Raw genomic sequence first — 17,064 nt, 5'->3', positions numbered from 1 at the left:
GCATGGCCGCTACTGGGCAAGGTCATCCACAAGATAGAAAATCACAGGGGACTAGCTCTATTAGTGGCCCCGGATTGGCCAAGACGACCATGGTACGCAGACATGCAAAGACTCCTTGCGGAGAACCCTCTGTGCCTACCTCCACATAGGGACCTTCTCCGGCAGGGCCCGATTCTTCACGAAGATCTGTCTCAATTCTCTCTTACGGGCTGGCCCTTGAGAGGACTTGCCTGAAGAAGCACGGTTACTCGAAGGCTGTGATTGACACCCTACTCCGTGCGCGCAAGTTCTCCATATCCCTGTCATACATACGGATCTGGAGAATATTCAAAGCCTAGTGCGAGGACCGAGAGATGCTCCCATGGACGGCCAAGATCCTTATGATTCTGGACTTCCTACAGGACGGTATGAAGAAGGGGTTGTCACTCAACTTCCTCAAGGTCCAAGTAGCTGCACTGTCCTGCTTCAGAGCCGAAGTGGATGGTATCAGACTATCAACTCATCCGGATTTGTCCCGCTTCCTGAAAGGGGTTAAACAACTCTGGCCGCTCCTATGGAATTTCAGTCTAGTATTAGACTTCCTAGCAGGGGCTTCCTTCAGACCAACGTGCGGTCTGTCACTACGCCTCTTAACATTGAAGACTGTATTCCTGGTGGCAATATGTTCAGCTCATCGCATCTCTGAACTACAGAGTTCCTGTTGGGAATAATTCCTTAGGTTCACTCCTGGAACCATACAGCTGCACGCCATCCTCTTCTTCCTACCGAAAGTGGTCTCCGAGTTTCATTTGAACCAGGCCATCTCTGGATGAACATAAGGACTCTGAACACTCATGCCTTCTTCGCCATCTAAATGTCGACAGACTCCTGGTGCGATACCTGGAAAGATCGGAACCAGTGCACAAAACGGATCGCTTGTTCGTTCTTCACAGCGGGAAGAAGCAAGGAGAAGTGGCCTCGTGGGCGACCATAGCCCGCTGGATCAAAAAAGTAATCAAGGCAACCTACATAGAGGCAGGAAAGCCCTTACCACTACAGGTTAAGGCTCATTCTACGAGGGCCCAGGCAGTCTCTTGGGCAGAAACCAAGCTGCTGTCGCCTGCCGAGATCTGTCTGGCAGCAACGTGGTCCTCCATACACACCTTCTCCAGGTTCTACCACCTGGATGTTCAGGCCTGAGAAGACTCAGCTTTCGCAAGGGCAGTACTAAGTGGGCCACAGGCAGCCTCCTGCCTTGTCCGGGACTAGCTTTTGTACATCCCACTGGTCCTGAGTCCATCTGGCTACACGTTAGGAAATGGTGAAATTACTTACCTGATAATTTCGTTTTCCTTAGTGTAGGCAGATGGACTCAGCATACCGCCTATGGCTGCCCCAGAGAAGGAGAACCTCTGAAAGCGAACCTAGAGACTAAGCAAATATAGGTAAGCCGCTGCATACCCCTAGTTCAAGACACCCACAGTTTGTCAGGTGTCAACGTTAATTGGTTGAATGCACTGGCAGTCTCCAGTTTTGAAATCAGTTGAACCAGTTCAGTCAAGTTTTAATCAGGTTTAATCAAGTTAATTGAGCAAAGAAATATCCACAATGCCTTTTCGAAGAGAATACTGAAGAGCTGAGGTTACTGCAGAGGTATATCTAGAGTGCCGACAGCTTGAAATCTGACTCCGTCTCCCATCTGCTGGCAGAAGAGCACATAGCCCACTGGTCCTGAGTCCATCTGTCTACACTATGGAAAACAAAATTATCAGGTAAGTAATTTCTCCAATTTAGTTATTTATTTTCCAGTTAATTAGTGGTTCTTTAGGGGTACAAAAACAGTTTATCATGACACGCGTACTATTGTTGGGTACCTTTTCCAGTTGAATTAAATACATACATTTGTGCAGCCAAAGAGTCGTTAGTGCGGAAAAGGCAAAAAAACCAAAGTGAAGGGTCCAGGGTAAGAGGAGAGGTGAGAGAGTACTAGAAGAAGTTGTTTTTTTCTCATGTTATCTAATAAACATTTTTTTTTATCTGGCTATTTTCTCTGGATTTATCATTTAAATCTTAAAATTAGAAGCCATAAGTATACATTATCAGTATATACTAAAGTGTATCATACCCTGAGCAGTATGAACTGCTTTTTAGTGTACTTTACACCATGGCAGTGTGCACTTCATTAATGAATCCTGCAAACAAGAACACCCTCTTAATGTTGCACCCTCCAACAACAATAGTATAAAATGTTTTAAACTTGTCCCTGTTTTCTGTAAGGCAACAATGTGTTTCAGAATGCAGTCCAGCATGTAACATTAGTTAAGTTCATATTTTCTATTGTAACATCAGTTAAAAACTAATGTCCTTTTTGAATTTGCCTGTATTTCCAGCCTGCCTGTCTGAGAGAAGCTTATCAAGTGAATCTCGAAATGGAGATATGCCAGGCTACTCGCTCACACCAGGTCCAGTGCCCTCAAGAACAGGCGTGCGCACCTTGACTGCAGAAATGCCAAAACCTGTGGTCCCAGCTTCAGTCAATCGCTTTCCATCATCGACTTCCCTGTTTCTACCCCGAGGTCTGGAGCGAGCTGTAAACCCTATGGCAAGATCACTGGGCAGTACAGCTACCCGATTACAAAATGTAATACGCCCTAGGATCTCCCAGCCTCAGAACTCTACAAGTATGAGGAAGCTAGATGAAACATCCCAATTCAATGGAGACAGCAAGCAGCTTTCAAACTCTTTTCCCATTGCCCCCCCAAACCACAACACCGCCTCACGTGTGAAAAGTTCAGTGGCCAGATCCCCACCAAAACCTTCTGCCAGACTTGACATCTCTGAACTCCCCAGGATACCAAAGATTAAACGAGAAGAGAATGGAGAGCACCCAGAGCATGCCAATGGGAAAAGCAATGGTGGTATCCCTAATTCTTGTATAAATCACTTGACTGGGAAAGAGGACAGTAGCCAACCCTCACGATTCAGCGCTGTGCAAAACAGCAAATCGGGTAGCAGAGAATCTCAGGAGCAGCACAGTCATGCAGGAGAGGGTTCCACCTTTACTAGTAACAGTGCCAGTGGTGGCTCAGCATCCCATACCTCAGGGGGGGCTAGAGTTTTGGAGGCACAAAGTGGCGGGGGCTTTCGAATTACCATCAGTGGGAATGCAGGCCATTCTAGTCGTCTGTTCAGTCCAAGTTCATATGATCCCTTCCGCACCACAGACGACAAAGCCCAACAAAAGCCTTCCACTCCTTCCTGCGTCAACAGCAACAAGAAAGAAAAACCAGTTAAGAGTGAGATCTATGACCCTTTTGATCCAACAGGTTCTGACTCCAGTTCTGCTCATAGCAGCCCAGAGAGGGTAGAGCCACAGGCAACAGTTTCCACGAACAGCTCCAAGATTGGTGCCTTTCGAAGCTTCCGTTTTTTCACCACAATGCCCAAAATAGGTGTCTCCAGACTGGGTCCTGTTTTTTCTGATGCACCTTCACCATCACCTCCACGTTCCACAGAGCTACGCAGTGACTCTGCACTCAAGCAGATCATTATAGAAAGGAGCACAGAACCAGTGGCAGAGAAGATGATAAAAGTAGAAAATGATCACACAGATGAAGAGAATAATCATATTACTGCCTCCTGCATGACACGCACCATCAGGCTAACCCCAGAATTGGAGCATTTTAAAGCAAAGATCACTGAGGGGACTATCTCATTCCCTGATGCAGCAGAGCCTGGTAACTGTAGCTTGAAAGCTGAGCCAAATCCCAAAACTCCACTGAGTAAAGACACACAGCTGAAAACAGAAAAACACCAGCGTAGAAGGACGGAGTCACCCTCACCTTCTCACTCCAATTCCAGTTCCCGCAGTCAGAAGAAACCCAAAAAGGAAAAGAAATCACTTACTAAGGGACATCGGAAAACTCCATCTAGATCGCACTCACGAGAGAGGAGTTCTAGGTCAGCATCTTGGTCAACAGAAGAAGATCGCAGCAAAAAGACCAAACGTAAATTCAAGAGCCACAGAGCATCCAGCGGGCACTCCAGTTCCAGTAGTAGGGAAAGATCTAAGAAGAAGAAAATTAAAGAGAAAAAGGCTAAAAGTTCTTGGGCCTGGGAGAGAAAAAGGTCAAGATCAGGCAGTCCCTCTTCTGACTATTACCACAGCAGGAAGAAGAAGAAAAGGCGATCGAGGTCTTATTCTCGAGGACGGGATCGTTCGTGGTCCAGCAGTGAGGAGAGAGCTAAGAGGCGGAAGCACAAACGAGAGCGCAGTCATGACCGTTATGATAAAAGAGAGAGTGGCTCTAGGGGAAGAGAGCGGTGGAGATCCAGGTCCCGTGACAGGAAGAGACCTCGCTCAAGGTCACACTCTCGGGAACACAAACGGGCAAAGTCCAGGGATAGATGGCTTCGCTCCAAGGAAAGGTATGCTGGTGTGAAAGACCCACATTACTCTCCTCACAGGAAGAAGGTAGTTGGCACTTCAATGGAAAGCACATCCAAGTACTCAAGTACAAAACTTCAGGTGTGGCACCCATCAGTGGAACAGGTGCCATTACAGGCAAAATCAAAACAGAAGGCTAGTGGAGTGGTACCTGCCAAAGAAATGGAACTAAAAGAGAGTGTAAAGGTGGAAGAAATTGGTGACGCATTCACCAGTGATAGTACCTTTGTCAAAACAGAGAGCACAGGTTCTCAGGGCTCGCCAGAGCCTTTTGTCAGCCCAACACAGTGGGAACTTGTAGATGATAGCAGTTCAACCCATCCTAGCAGTCTGTATGATTCCATCCTAACCATGAGCACTCGTAGAACTGCTAACAGGGATAGTGAATGTGAAGCTGTGGCAGGCTATACTGTGGAAAAGGAAGAGACTTGGCTGGAGGAGAGAGACATGCAGCTGAATCCTACTTTGCCTAAAACGGAGACTGCAGTTATGGAGGATAAAGAGAGAGCCTTGGAGACTGCGTTCTTGGACACTAAAAAAGAGGTAGCAGAGACTGCAGTAGTGGATATAGAAGAGATGGCAGAAACTGGAGTATTGGACATGAGAGGAGAAGCCTCAGAGACTGCGCTCTTTGATGTGAGAGGGGAAGCCTCAGAAATTGAGCTGTTTGACGAGAGAGGGGGAGCCGTGGAGACGGAGCCATTTGACGTGAGAGAGGGAGCCGCGGAGACTGAGCCGTTTGACGTGAGAGGGGGAGCCGCGGAGACTGAGCCGTTTGACGTGAGAGGGGGAGCCGCGGAGACTGAGCCGTTTGACGTGAGAGGGGGAGCCGCGGAGACTGAGCCGTTTGACGTGAGAGGGGAAGCCGCGGAGACGGAGCCATTTGGCGTGAGAGGGGAAGATGCGGAGGCTTCGCCTTTTGACGTGAGAGGGGAAGATGCGGAGGCTTCGCCTTTTGACGTGAGAGGGGAAGATGCGGAAGCTTCGCCTTTTGACGTGCCGGGGGAAGACGCGGAGGCTTCGCCTTTTGACGTGCCAGGGGAAGACGCGGAGGCTTCGCCTTTTGACGTGCCAGGGGAGGACGCGGAGGCTTCGCCTTTTGACGTGAGAGGGGAGGACGCGGAGGCTTCGCCTTTTGACGTGAGAGGGGAGGACGCGGAGGCTTCGCCTTTTGACGTGCCAGGGGAGGACGCGGAGGCTTCGCCTTTTGACGTGCCAGGGGAGGACGCGGAGGCTTCGCCTTTTGACGTGCCAGGGGAGGACGCGGAGGCTTCGCCTTTTGACGTGCCAGGGGAAGACGCGGAGGCTGCTCTGTTTGACGTGCCAGGGGAAGCTGCGGAGGCTGCTCTGTTTGACGTGCCAGGGGAAGCTGCGGAGACTGCAATGATGGAAGATGATGACGAAACCTTAGGAACTACAGTGACTTCTATAATTGAGGAGAAAGAAGTAGCCTCAGAGACCTCAATGATGGAGTGGGAGGAGGAACTATTAGGGATTGCAGCGATGAATGTTAAAGAGGAAGGATCAATGATTGAGGAAGAGGAGGGCAAGATGGACCTACACATAAAGAAGTCCGACCTACAGTCCTTTTCTCAGGGATCTCTGCTGAAATCGAAAACACCAGTGAAGAGAGTCACTTGGAACTTGCGAGATGAAGAAAGTGATACAATAGCAGCAGAAAAAACAGCAAGTAAGCATGCAGATATACATTACATTATATTTTATATTTTTATACCACCTCACTTAACATGTACTTACAGTGAAATTTCCTGTTGATTAATTTTTTTTCTACTGGGTAATTTTATTGGGTTTTTGTTTACAGAGAGCACAGAATAAACAATAGCCATCTGCTCATAGTATTTTGTATAAATGCCTCTCAACTATAGGCATTCAGGTTATAATAGGCAACAAGGCTTCTGCTAACACCCTAAACCTTGAAAACAGGTTAACATAAATTAATTAGCTTCTCCATTATATATGTTTGGGGATAATATTAATATGCAGACTATTTGGCACTGATTACCCCAATTAAACTCAGAATTTCTATGCCCGCTGTTCCATTGCCATCTGCTTTTTTTGTTTCCTTTCTCTCACTTCTTCCACTCACTTTCTCCCGTTTCCCTCCTTATCTTCTCCCATTTCTTGTTTTCTATCTTCTCTTCCCCTTCCCTGTTCTGCTTTCTCCTCTCTCCCCTATTTCCCTATTACCAACCATTTTCAAATTACTTTTGTTTAGAATGTGATGATTCAGTATCCCAATAATAACATAATGGATGGGTGCTGCATCATACTGGGATTATTTTCAGTTCTGACTTCAGCACTGAGCAATAATCAGGATTGATGTGATTTCTGATCTGTCAGTGACTCTAGTATATTATGTTGTTTTTCATCAAGGGTGCTCAAACCAGTCTTTGGGGCCTCCCAGCCAATAGGATTTTCAGGATATCTGTAATGCAGGGGTGGCCAATTCCAGGCCTCTTCAGGATATCATCGCGGATACGGTTAAAAATGGTTTCTTTAAGCTATACACGCTTAAACGTATTAAACCTCTTTTATACCAATATGACTTCCGCACAGTCTTGCAGGCAACTATTTTGTCAAAGATTGATTACTGCAATGCTCTGCTACTGGGTCTACCTAAAGCTACAATTCAACCTTTGCAAATGTTGCAAAATGCAGCTGCCCGCATTATCACCGACACAAGCCGCCACGAGCACATTACCCCAGCACTTCAGTCTTTACACTGGCTACCAGTGGCTTCCAGGATAATATATAAATCTATGTCGCTGATACACCAAGCCATTCAAAACAGAGATATGCACTGGTTCACCGATCATCTACAATTCAACACTTCATCCCGCCCAACGAGATTCCAACATTTAGCCAAACTAAAGATCCCAGCACCCAATCTGACAAAACTTTCTAGTACTAAAGAACGATCATTCATCATTGCTGGATCAACAATATGGAACACCATGCCCTCTGAATTACGCCAGGAAATTTGTCACAAAAAATTTAAACAAAACCTTAAAACCTGGTTATTTAAAAAAGCCTACTATTAATGATCTGAGTCCTCTACCATTCTTCACAATTTCCACAGTCTCTCATATATTGATTATCTTCTTTTAATACAAAGTTATACATGGTTTTGTATTTGTTCAGTTTCTATGTTATATTGTAAAGCGCAATGCTGAATTATTGTTTGAATGTAAACCGAGGTGATGTTACTTACGTACCCCGGTATATAAAAATCTGCAAATAAATAAATAAATAATGAATATGCTTGAGAGAGATTTGCATGCACTATCTCCACTATATGAAAATCTGTCTTATGCATATCTGTTGTGGATATCCTGAAAACCTGGCCTATTTGTGGCTCTTGAGGACAGGAGTTGGCCATCCCTGCTCTAAAAAAATATGTATTGCATTTATTAATATGACCTACCCCCTACGGCCACAAATATTTCTCATGTATTAGGGATCTCTTGAAAAACTCAGCTGGCTGGGGAAGGGAGGCCTGAAGACTGGTTTGAGCACTGCTGTGATAGCGGACCCAAGATGTCATCCAAATTTTTACTGTCAATCTAACTTTTTTTTTTTTTTTACTGGTGCATGTTTTGCAGTCCGTTTTGTGCACAGCTGGATTTACTATACCAAGATTTACCACTTTATGCAGTGAGACAGTCACTGAGTCCTAACTACTGCATTCTTGCAGAGCCTGAGCCTGAGCCTGTGGCAACAGAGAGACAGGCCTGTTTCACTACTTTTTTTGTGACATGAAATTATAGTTTTCTCTCCTTTTTTTTTTTTAATGACTATTAATACATTTATTGACAGCTTGCAGTCCGGCAGATACCACTACATTTGTGTATTTTGGTTGTAATTAATTTTATCTCCTATAAATTCTTTGGTTATGTTTAGAAATGCCAAGTCATCTTGACTCCTAAACCTCCAGTAGAAGATCAATATGTGATTGAACTACCAGCAATATAGCTTCATTAAACTGCTCTGTTGTTCAAATTAGGGTTTATGTTGAGAAATATTTCATACAATTTTTATTTATTTTTTCATAACGATAGAAAAAAAATCTTACTGACCAAACACTTTTGTCTAACTCAGTTACTCCTTTCAAATTGTAAAAAAAAAAAAAAAAAGTACTAATCTCCAGTTTTTCTTGGTTAAAAGATCTTGGCTTTACCAACACTTCTGACTGGCAATGAACTTCTCTTTCCTCAAGTTATAAAGAGAAAGCACTACATTTTTAGCTTGCTTGAACAGATGATTTACATGTTGACTATTAATACTCTTTTTTTTAATCAGATAATCAAAATACAGCCCACCATTCTTATATAATATATTGTAAGATCTGAGCTCAGCTCAACGACGGCAAGTGCGACAACATGGTTTCTGCTAGAGAATCATAGATAATAGTACTGGGAAGAACCATTGTACTTATCCCAGACAAATTTTGTAACTTGCTGTTAAAAACAACCAGCCCCCTCCCCTTTACAACCCCCCCATTTATCCATAAACCAATTCTCGACTCCTTCGAACTCATGTCATCCCTTGAAATCGAATCCATCCTCAAGAACATGAAGCCATCCTTCCACCCATCCGACCACATACCTACAAAACTCCTACACGCCATTCCTAACACCATCTCTAAACCTCTGGCGGATATTATAAACTGCTCCCTCTCCCAAGGATCTGTTCCCAACCTGAAACTCGCCACGCTTAAACCTCTACTAAAGAAACCCAACCTTGATCCAGCTAACCCCACAAACCTTTGCCCCATCGCCAATCTACCATTCATCGCTAAGCTAATGGAAAAACTGGTCAACAACCAACTATCTGAATACCTAGACACTCACAAGATTCTCTGCCCTTCCCAGTTCGAATTCCGTAAACTTCTAAACACGGAATCCCTCCTGCTGTCACTCACTGACAACATCTTAATGGACCTAGACAAAGGACAATCGTTATCTACTGGCCATGCTCGACATTTCAGCAGCTTTTGACACTGTGAATCATCCAGTCCTCATCAACAGACTTGCAGACATCGGCATCTCTGGTACTGCCCTCAATTGATTTAAGTCCTTCCTCAGCAACAGGAACTACAAGGTCAGAATAAGCAATAAGGAATCCCACCCCATCTGTTCCTCTCATGGAGTACCTCAGGGATCGTCTCTCTCTCCAACACTGTTTAACATTTATCTGCTACCCCTATGCCAGCTCCTTGCAAGTCTAAACTTGACACACTTCATTTACGCCGACGACGTGCAGATCTTGATCCCCATAACAGATCCCATCTCCAAAACCCTCAATTTCTGGAACAGCTGCCTTCACTCCATCAACCTTCTCCTCTCTAGCCTCAACCTAGTCCTCAACATCTCCAAAACGGAACTCTTCTCCACAAGACTCATCTCCACCACCAATAGAGCTCTTTCCCTCGCAGGCCCCTCCCTTTGGAACGCTATGCCTCTTGACCTTCGTACCGAAACCTCCACATCCACTTTCAAAAAGAAACTCAAAACCTGGCTCTTCCGCCAAGCATACCCCCAATCAGCTTCCTCACCTTCCAATAACCTTACCCGTCCATCTTCTCTCACTAACACCCCCCACCAGGACCTACACCCCACACCTACCCCCTCAAACTAATTAAGGAACTACAAACCTCTCTCTTAACTTCCTGCTTTTAAAACATGTTACTTAGTACAAGTCACACTTATCACCTCACCCCAATGACTTTTGTTTTCACGTCTATACAACTTTGTATAAAACCATTATACATATCAATTTATTGCTTGAATCCCTTGTACATATCTTATCCCCATGTGTCTGTTTTCACCCTCCCCCCGCCCCCCCTTTGTCATGACTACCCCTACCCCTCCCTCCCTAAGTTATTTAGTTTCTTGCTCTGTTACTGCATTAGTTTCTTGCTCTGTTACTGCATTTATGTTACATACTGTTATTTGTAAAGGCTTCTGCCTATATATCTTATGGTTGTAAGTTACTTGTAAACCGGCACGATGTGCAAACGGCTGTCGGTATATAAAATTAAATAAATAAATAAATAAATAAATAAATCTCTCCCAATGACTGCAACCCCCTCTCCTGCAACCTCAATATATCATCAGTGACCCATGTGAGAGATCTTGGTGCCATATTAGACACCCGAATGAATTTCAAAAAATTCATAAACACCACCACAAAAGAATTCTTCTATAAGCTACATGTTCTGAAACAGCTTAGAGCCCTCCTCCACTTTCATGACTACCGCACAGTCCTTCAAGCCATCCTTTTCTCAAAAATCGATTACTGTAACTCATTACTCCTAGGCCTTCCTGCTTTCTCTACTAAACCTTTACAGATGCTCCAGAACGCCGCCGCGAGGATCCTAACCAATTCTAGGCAAAGAGCCCACATCACGCCCATCCTCAAAAATTTACACTGGCTCCCCATCAACTTCAGAATCCTGTACAAGTCCCTGACCATTATCCACAAAACCATCCACTTTCAATCCACACTCCAACTCAAAATTCCATTCAACCTTCACTCCTCCACGAGACCGATCAGAACGGCCTATAAAGGATATCTTCATGCCCCACCTACTAAATCCACGCTTCACCCCTCCATACGGAAACGTGCATTCTCCACAGCCGGACCTTCTCAATGGAACTTGCTACCACTAGAGCTTCACCAGGAACAATGTCCATTTACCTTTAGAAAGAAACTGAAAACCTGGCTTTTCGAACAAGCCTTCCCTTGATATGCCCAGCCTCAAATTCTGTCTCGTACAGCAGTCATCATTTCTGAACCCAGTCAGAACCACTCTGATCCTTTAAGATATTAAGAACCTTCACTATTCCTGCGGTACTCATGCTGTGATCCTGTAATAATGCTCACCATCCTGCCTGCTCCTTAGCCCTCTGTTCCTCGTTCTCCCGCCCCTTTACCCCTTTTTCCCTTAAGATTGGATTTCAATTCCGTTCTCACGCTATGTCATTTAATTTAATAATTCCCTTAAGATTTGATTGACTGCAATTCCGTACTCACGCTAAGTTATTACTCATGCTAAGTTATTTGATTTAAGTCCTTGTTAAAACTAATTCTGTCTTATGTTAAGCTATTCTACCTTTCTTAGTTGTCCTGAATTCATCACCCTGTTTATTGTAACTCTCTCATATATCGCTGGTTATCCCTTGTTTGATGTGAACCTGTACAATAAGACCTGTGTCTTGAATATCGGTATAGTAAAAAGAATTAAATAAATAAACAAACCTTCATTGATGGCGATCCCCCATCTCACTTGATAACTTGTTCCAGTGCTTTCCTCCCTTTACATTTATAAAGTTCTTCCTAATGCCTGGCCTCAGTTTCATTTCTTTCTTGTTCTTTCCCCAGTGGAGCAAAAGAACAACCAATTGCTGATCTCATTTTAACCACAATATATACATTTTTAAGCCTTTGTCCCTCTGTCTTTCTTTTCCAAGCTTCTTCAGCCTATCCTCTTAATTTTTATCTAGATCGGGGTGGAAAACTATTTAGAAAACTTAGGTGTCAATTATTCACTTTTTAAATGCTGCTTCTTTACCTTTTGGTCTTCTTTGTTATGTTTTTTTTAGCTTTATTTGCTTTGCTTATTTTGATTTTTCTTTTGGGAGAATAGGGTAGATGTGACTTGCTTTTAAGGGGGGTTTTTTTTTGTTTTTTTTGCTTAAATATGTGCTCCCCTTTCACCAATCACTTGCTTTTCCATCCCTTCCTAGGCCTTCTTTTTCCTTCAGTTTCTTGCCCACCTCCGCCCCCTTCAAATCCCTACTTCTCTTTCCACCTAACCTCACCATCGTGTCTTCTGAGCTGCAGCTTTCCCCAGTCTGGCGATTCACACTCTGCTAGGCTGCAGCAGCTCCTTCCACTTTCAGCAACCCAACAGCTGACACTCCACTGGGCCATATCTATATCTCCTGCTCTGCAAGGCCCAATGGCTGACACCATTGCTAGGCTATAGCTGCCCATCCAGCTCTCTCTGGGCCTGCAGCTGACTATACACTGGACTGCAGACATACTTCATGATAAGCCAATATATCTCATGCATATTCATTGTGGATATCCTGAAAACTAGACCGGTTTATGACTCTCGAGAACCGGAATTGGCCACATCTGTACTAAACTCTCTGTAGTCTCAGCCTGAATTCCTCAGAGCTCTACTACAGCACTCAACCCTCTGTCCCAAGCACTCCTCCCCTTCCTATTCATCTCTCAGGCACACTCTGGTATGGCCACCCATGGCTATTTTTGGTTGCCCACCTCCTGACCTCCTTCCACTCCAGCAGCCCTGTGGCATCCAGTAGTCATCATCCTCTTGTGGCTCTGCAGTCATATCCTAGTGACCAGGGCAGCAAGTCTCTCTGGAGTCTTGGGACATGATGGGCATGGGTACGAGGGGCATACCTATGTGCAACACACTCTCAGATCCAAAAATACATGCATACACTCCCCAGTCACCAGCAGGGCGTGCACCTACAAATCCTGACAAACGCATCCAGTGCGGCTGAACACATACGTACTGATTGATAACTAATGGTAACTTAATTTAAGGTTGCAAATCTTTTATTTAATGCTGCATATATGTAAAGCTATATATTTGCAAGCTTAAGAATGTTTAATTGACTGCAAAATAAACTTGCTGAAACTCTGGGTACAAATAAACTGGCTTTGAACTGGCATCTGCTTGGTTTGGGGTTGGTGTGCCTAGTATAGAGCGATACTAGGCACACCAACCCCAAACCAAGCAGATGCCAGTTCAAAGCCAGTTGCAGCACCTTTTGCCCTAATATCCATCAGAAAATTGTTCAATATGTATTCCAGGAGATTTTTTGATAATTTGTGACTTCCTGTATTGTTTTTCCAAGTCATCCAGGTAATTGGTGTTCACCCTAATCACCAAGTTGATCATTTTGGACACATTTGTAAGTCAAGTCAGAAAAAGCCTCATCTGCCTTCTCTTCTTGGTTTTATTTCCTACAGTAAGCCCCCAACCACCACATCATCCTTGTCCTTTTCTCTTTTTATTTGTACCCAGAGTTTCAGCAAGTTTATTTTGCAGTCAATTAAACATTCTTAAGCTTGCAAATATATAGCTTTACATATATGCAGCATTAAATAAAAGATTTGCAACCTTAAATTAAGTTACCATTAGTTATCAATCAGTACGTATGTGTTCAGCCGCACTGGATGCGTTTGTCAGGATTTGTAGGTGCACGCCCTGCTGGTGACTGGGGAGTGTATGCATGTATTTTTGGATCTGAGAGTGTGTTGCACATAGGTATGCCCCTCGTACCCATGCCCAACATGTCCCAAGACTCCAGAGAGACTTGCTGCCCTGGTCACTAGGATATGACTGCAGAGCCACAAGAGGATGATGACTACTGGATGCCACAGGGCTGCTGGAGTGGAAGGAGGTCAGGAGGTGGGCAACCAAAAATAGCCATGGGTGGCCATACCAGAGTGTGCCTGAGAGATGAATAGGAAGGGGAGGAGTGCTTGGGACAGAGGGTTGAGTGCTGTAGTAGAGCTGGGAAGGAGGGCAAATATCCAGAGCAAAGACGATGGGATGGTGGTCTGAATTTGCTGGGGTTGTGCTGGGAAGGGTGGGCTGGATGTCATCTGAGGTTGAGCTAGGAGAGGACAGCTGGGATGGGGGATGAGAGGTAGAGTGATCTGGGAAGAGAGCCTCAGATCGGAGGAAGGGATTGTGGAAGTTGGAATGTGCCCGGATTGGGGAGCAGATATCTGAGTGTGCTGGGTTTGGCTGAGGAGGGGTGAAAGGATTGTTGAGGTAGGAGGATTGGAGAGCTAGGGAAAAGGGGAGAGAATACTGAGCTTGGGCTGAGGAGGAGGGGAGTGAATAGAGGCATTTGGGGAATTTCATCAGATTTCAGCTAGTAGTGATTACAGATATATAGAAAACCTGGTATCTTCACAGATATGGATCCCAGGTGAGCAAACACTATCCATGACGTCTTAATAGTGGAGATGGAAGATATGCACAGGTGAGGGAGGTTTTAGATCACCTGCACTATCCTCTAGCTTTGGACACCTCCAGGTTATTTTGTTAGACAGTTGTTTCCTCTAGTTCTATTGGATAGTCCCTCAGATTTCCTTTACCATAAAACTACCTTGGATTTAAGCCAAGTGGGTAATTTGTCATCTTTCTTTGGCTGAAAAATAGTTCTTTGACAGCTGTCTTTGCAGTACAGTTTAAACAAGAACCTTATTTGACTATAGTCGCAGTTTCACAAATGCCTACTCATCTATATTAACATAAGATCATAATTTGCCATACTGGATCAGACCGAGGGTCCATTAAGCCCAGTTTTCCATTTCCAAATACCTGGCAAGATCCCAAAGAGTAAATAGATCCCTTGCTGCAATTGCACAATGCTACGTAGTGGCTATTTCTTAAGTCTTACTCAACTCTTATGTGAGTAGCAAACATTTTGTGTAGATTTTATATGGTAGCTTCCTAATTAATAATTAAGAGGTCCATATTCAGCCTCTGGCGGCTTGGCTAGTTAGCTTATATATTCAGCAGTGCAGCCATGCTGCTGATATATTTGACATAAGAAACATAAGAAATTGCCATACTGGGTCAGACCAAAGGTCCATCAAGCCCAGCATTCTGTTTCCAACAGTGACCAATCTAGGCTGCAAGTACCTGGTAAATACCCAGAAATTAAGTATATCCCATGCTACTGATGCTAGTAATAGCAGTGGCTATTTTATAAGTCAGCTTGACTAATAGCAGGTAATGGACTTCTCCTCCAACAACTTATCCAAACCTTTTTTAAACCCAGCTACGCTAACTGCACTAACCACATCCCCTGGCAACAAATTCCAGAGTTTAATTGTGCGTTGAGTGAAAAATAATTTTCTCCGATTAGTTTTAAATGTGCTACATGCTAACTTCATGGAGTGCCCCCTAGTCCTTCTGTTGTCCAAAAGAGTAAATAACTGATTACCCATGCTAGATATCTCATGATTTTAAAGACCTCTATCATGTCCCCCCTCAGCTGTCTCTTCTCCAAGCTGAACAGCCCTAAACTCTTGTCTTTCCTCATAGGGGAACAGTTCCATCCCCTTTCTAATTTTGGTTGCCCTTACCTGTACCTTCTTTATCGCAACTATACCTTGAAATGCGGCGACCAGAATTGTACACAGTATTCAAGGTGCAGTCTCAACATGGAGCAATACAGAGGCATTATGACATCCTCAGTTTTATTCACCATTCCCTTCCTAATAATTCCTAACATTGTTTGCTTTTTTGACTGCCACAGCACACTTGGCTGACAATTTCAAAGTATTATCCACTATGATGCCTAGATCTCTTTCCTGGGCAGTAGCTCCTAATATGGAAGCTAACATTGTGTAACTACAGCAAGGGTTATTTTTTCCCTATATGCATCACCTTGCACTTATCCACTTTAAATTTCATCTGCCATTTGGATGCCCAATTTTCCAATCTCACAAGGTCCTCCTGCAATTTATCACAATCAGCTTGTGATTTAACTACTCTGAATAATTTTGTATCATCTGCAGATTTGATTACTTCGCTCGTCGTATTCCTTTCCAGAATATTTATAAATATTTTGAAAATCATGAGTCCTAGAACATATCCTTGATGCATTCCACTATATACCCTTTTCCACTGAGAAAATTGTCCATTTAATCCTGCTCTGTTTCCTGTCTTTTAACCAGTTTGTAATCCACGAAAGGAAATCGCCACCTATCCCATGACTTTTTATTTTTCTTAGAAGCCTCTCATGAGGAACCTTGCCAAATGCCTTCTGAAAATCCAAATACCCTACATCCACCAGATTACCTATATCTACATGTTTATTAACCCCTTCAAAAAAGTGAAGCAGATTTGTGAGGCAAGACTTGCCTTGGGTAAAGCCATGCTGACTTTCTATATGTTCTGTGATTTTGATATTTAGAACACTTTCCACTATTTTTCCTGACACTGAAGTCAACGGCTAACTGGTCTGTAGTTTCCCGGATCACCCCTGGAGCCCTTTTTAAATATTAGGATTACGTTAGCCACCCTCCAGTCTTCAGGTACAATGGATGATTTTAACGCTAGGTTACAAATTTTAACTAGTTCTGAAATTTCATTTTTTAGTTCCTTCAGAACCCTGGGGTGTATACTATCTGGTCCAGGTGATTTACTGCTCTTCAGTTTGTCAGTCAGGCCTACCAAATCTTCTAGGTTCACTGTGATTTGGTTCAGTTCATCTGAATCATTACCCATGAAAACCTTCTCCAGAACAGGTATCTCCCCAACATCCTCTTCAGTAAACACCAAAGCAAAGAAATCGTTTAATCTTTCCGTGAATGCCTTATCTTCTCTAAGTGCCCCTTTAACCTCTCGATCATCTAATGGTCCAACTGACTCCCTCACAGGCTTTCTGCTTCAGATATATTTTTAAAAGTTTTTACTGTGAGTTTTTGCTTCTACAGCCAACTTCTTTTCAAATTCTCTCTTAGCCTGTCTTATCAATGTCTTACATTTAACTTGCCAATTCTTATGCTTTATCCTATTTTCTTCTGTTGGATCCTTCTTCCAATTTTTGAAA

The 17,064-nt window shown here is 43.8% G+C and overlaps 1 protein-coding gene across 8 annotated transcripts in view; it reads left to right on the top strand.

Moving 5' to 3' along the window:
- Positions 1-17,064, top strand: part of PHRF1 (PHD and ring finger domains 1) — a 352,385-nt gene that overhangs the window by 234,240 nt on the left and 101,081 nt on the right. For all 8 annotated transcript variants that reach the window (XM_029582942.1, XM_029582938.1, XM_029582941.1 and 5 more), the window contains one exon: positions 2,370-6,116. In XM_029582942.1, the coding sequence (XP_029438802.1) occupies positions 2,370-6,116 (3,747 nt within the window). The remainder of the gene's footprint in view (positions 1-2,369; positions 6,117-17,064) is intronic.

The sequence above is a fragment of the Rhinatrema bivittatum genome, chromosome 17, assembly GCF_901001135.1.
Source record: "Rhinatrema bivittatum chromosome 17, aRhiBiv1.1, whole genome shotgun sequence".
Taxonomy (NCBI): Eukaryota; Metazoa; Chordata; class Amphibia; order Gymnophiona; family Rhinatrematidae; genus Rhinatrema; species Rhinatrema bivittatum.
Note: the sequence above shows the minus strand (reverse complement) of the source record. Positions and strands in the feature narration are given on the sequence as shown.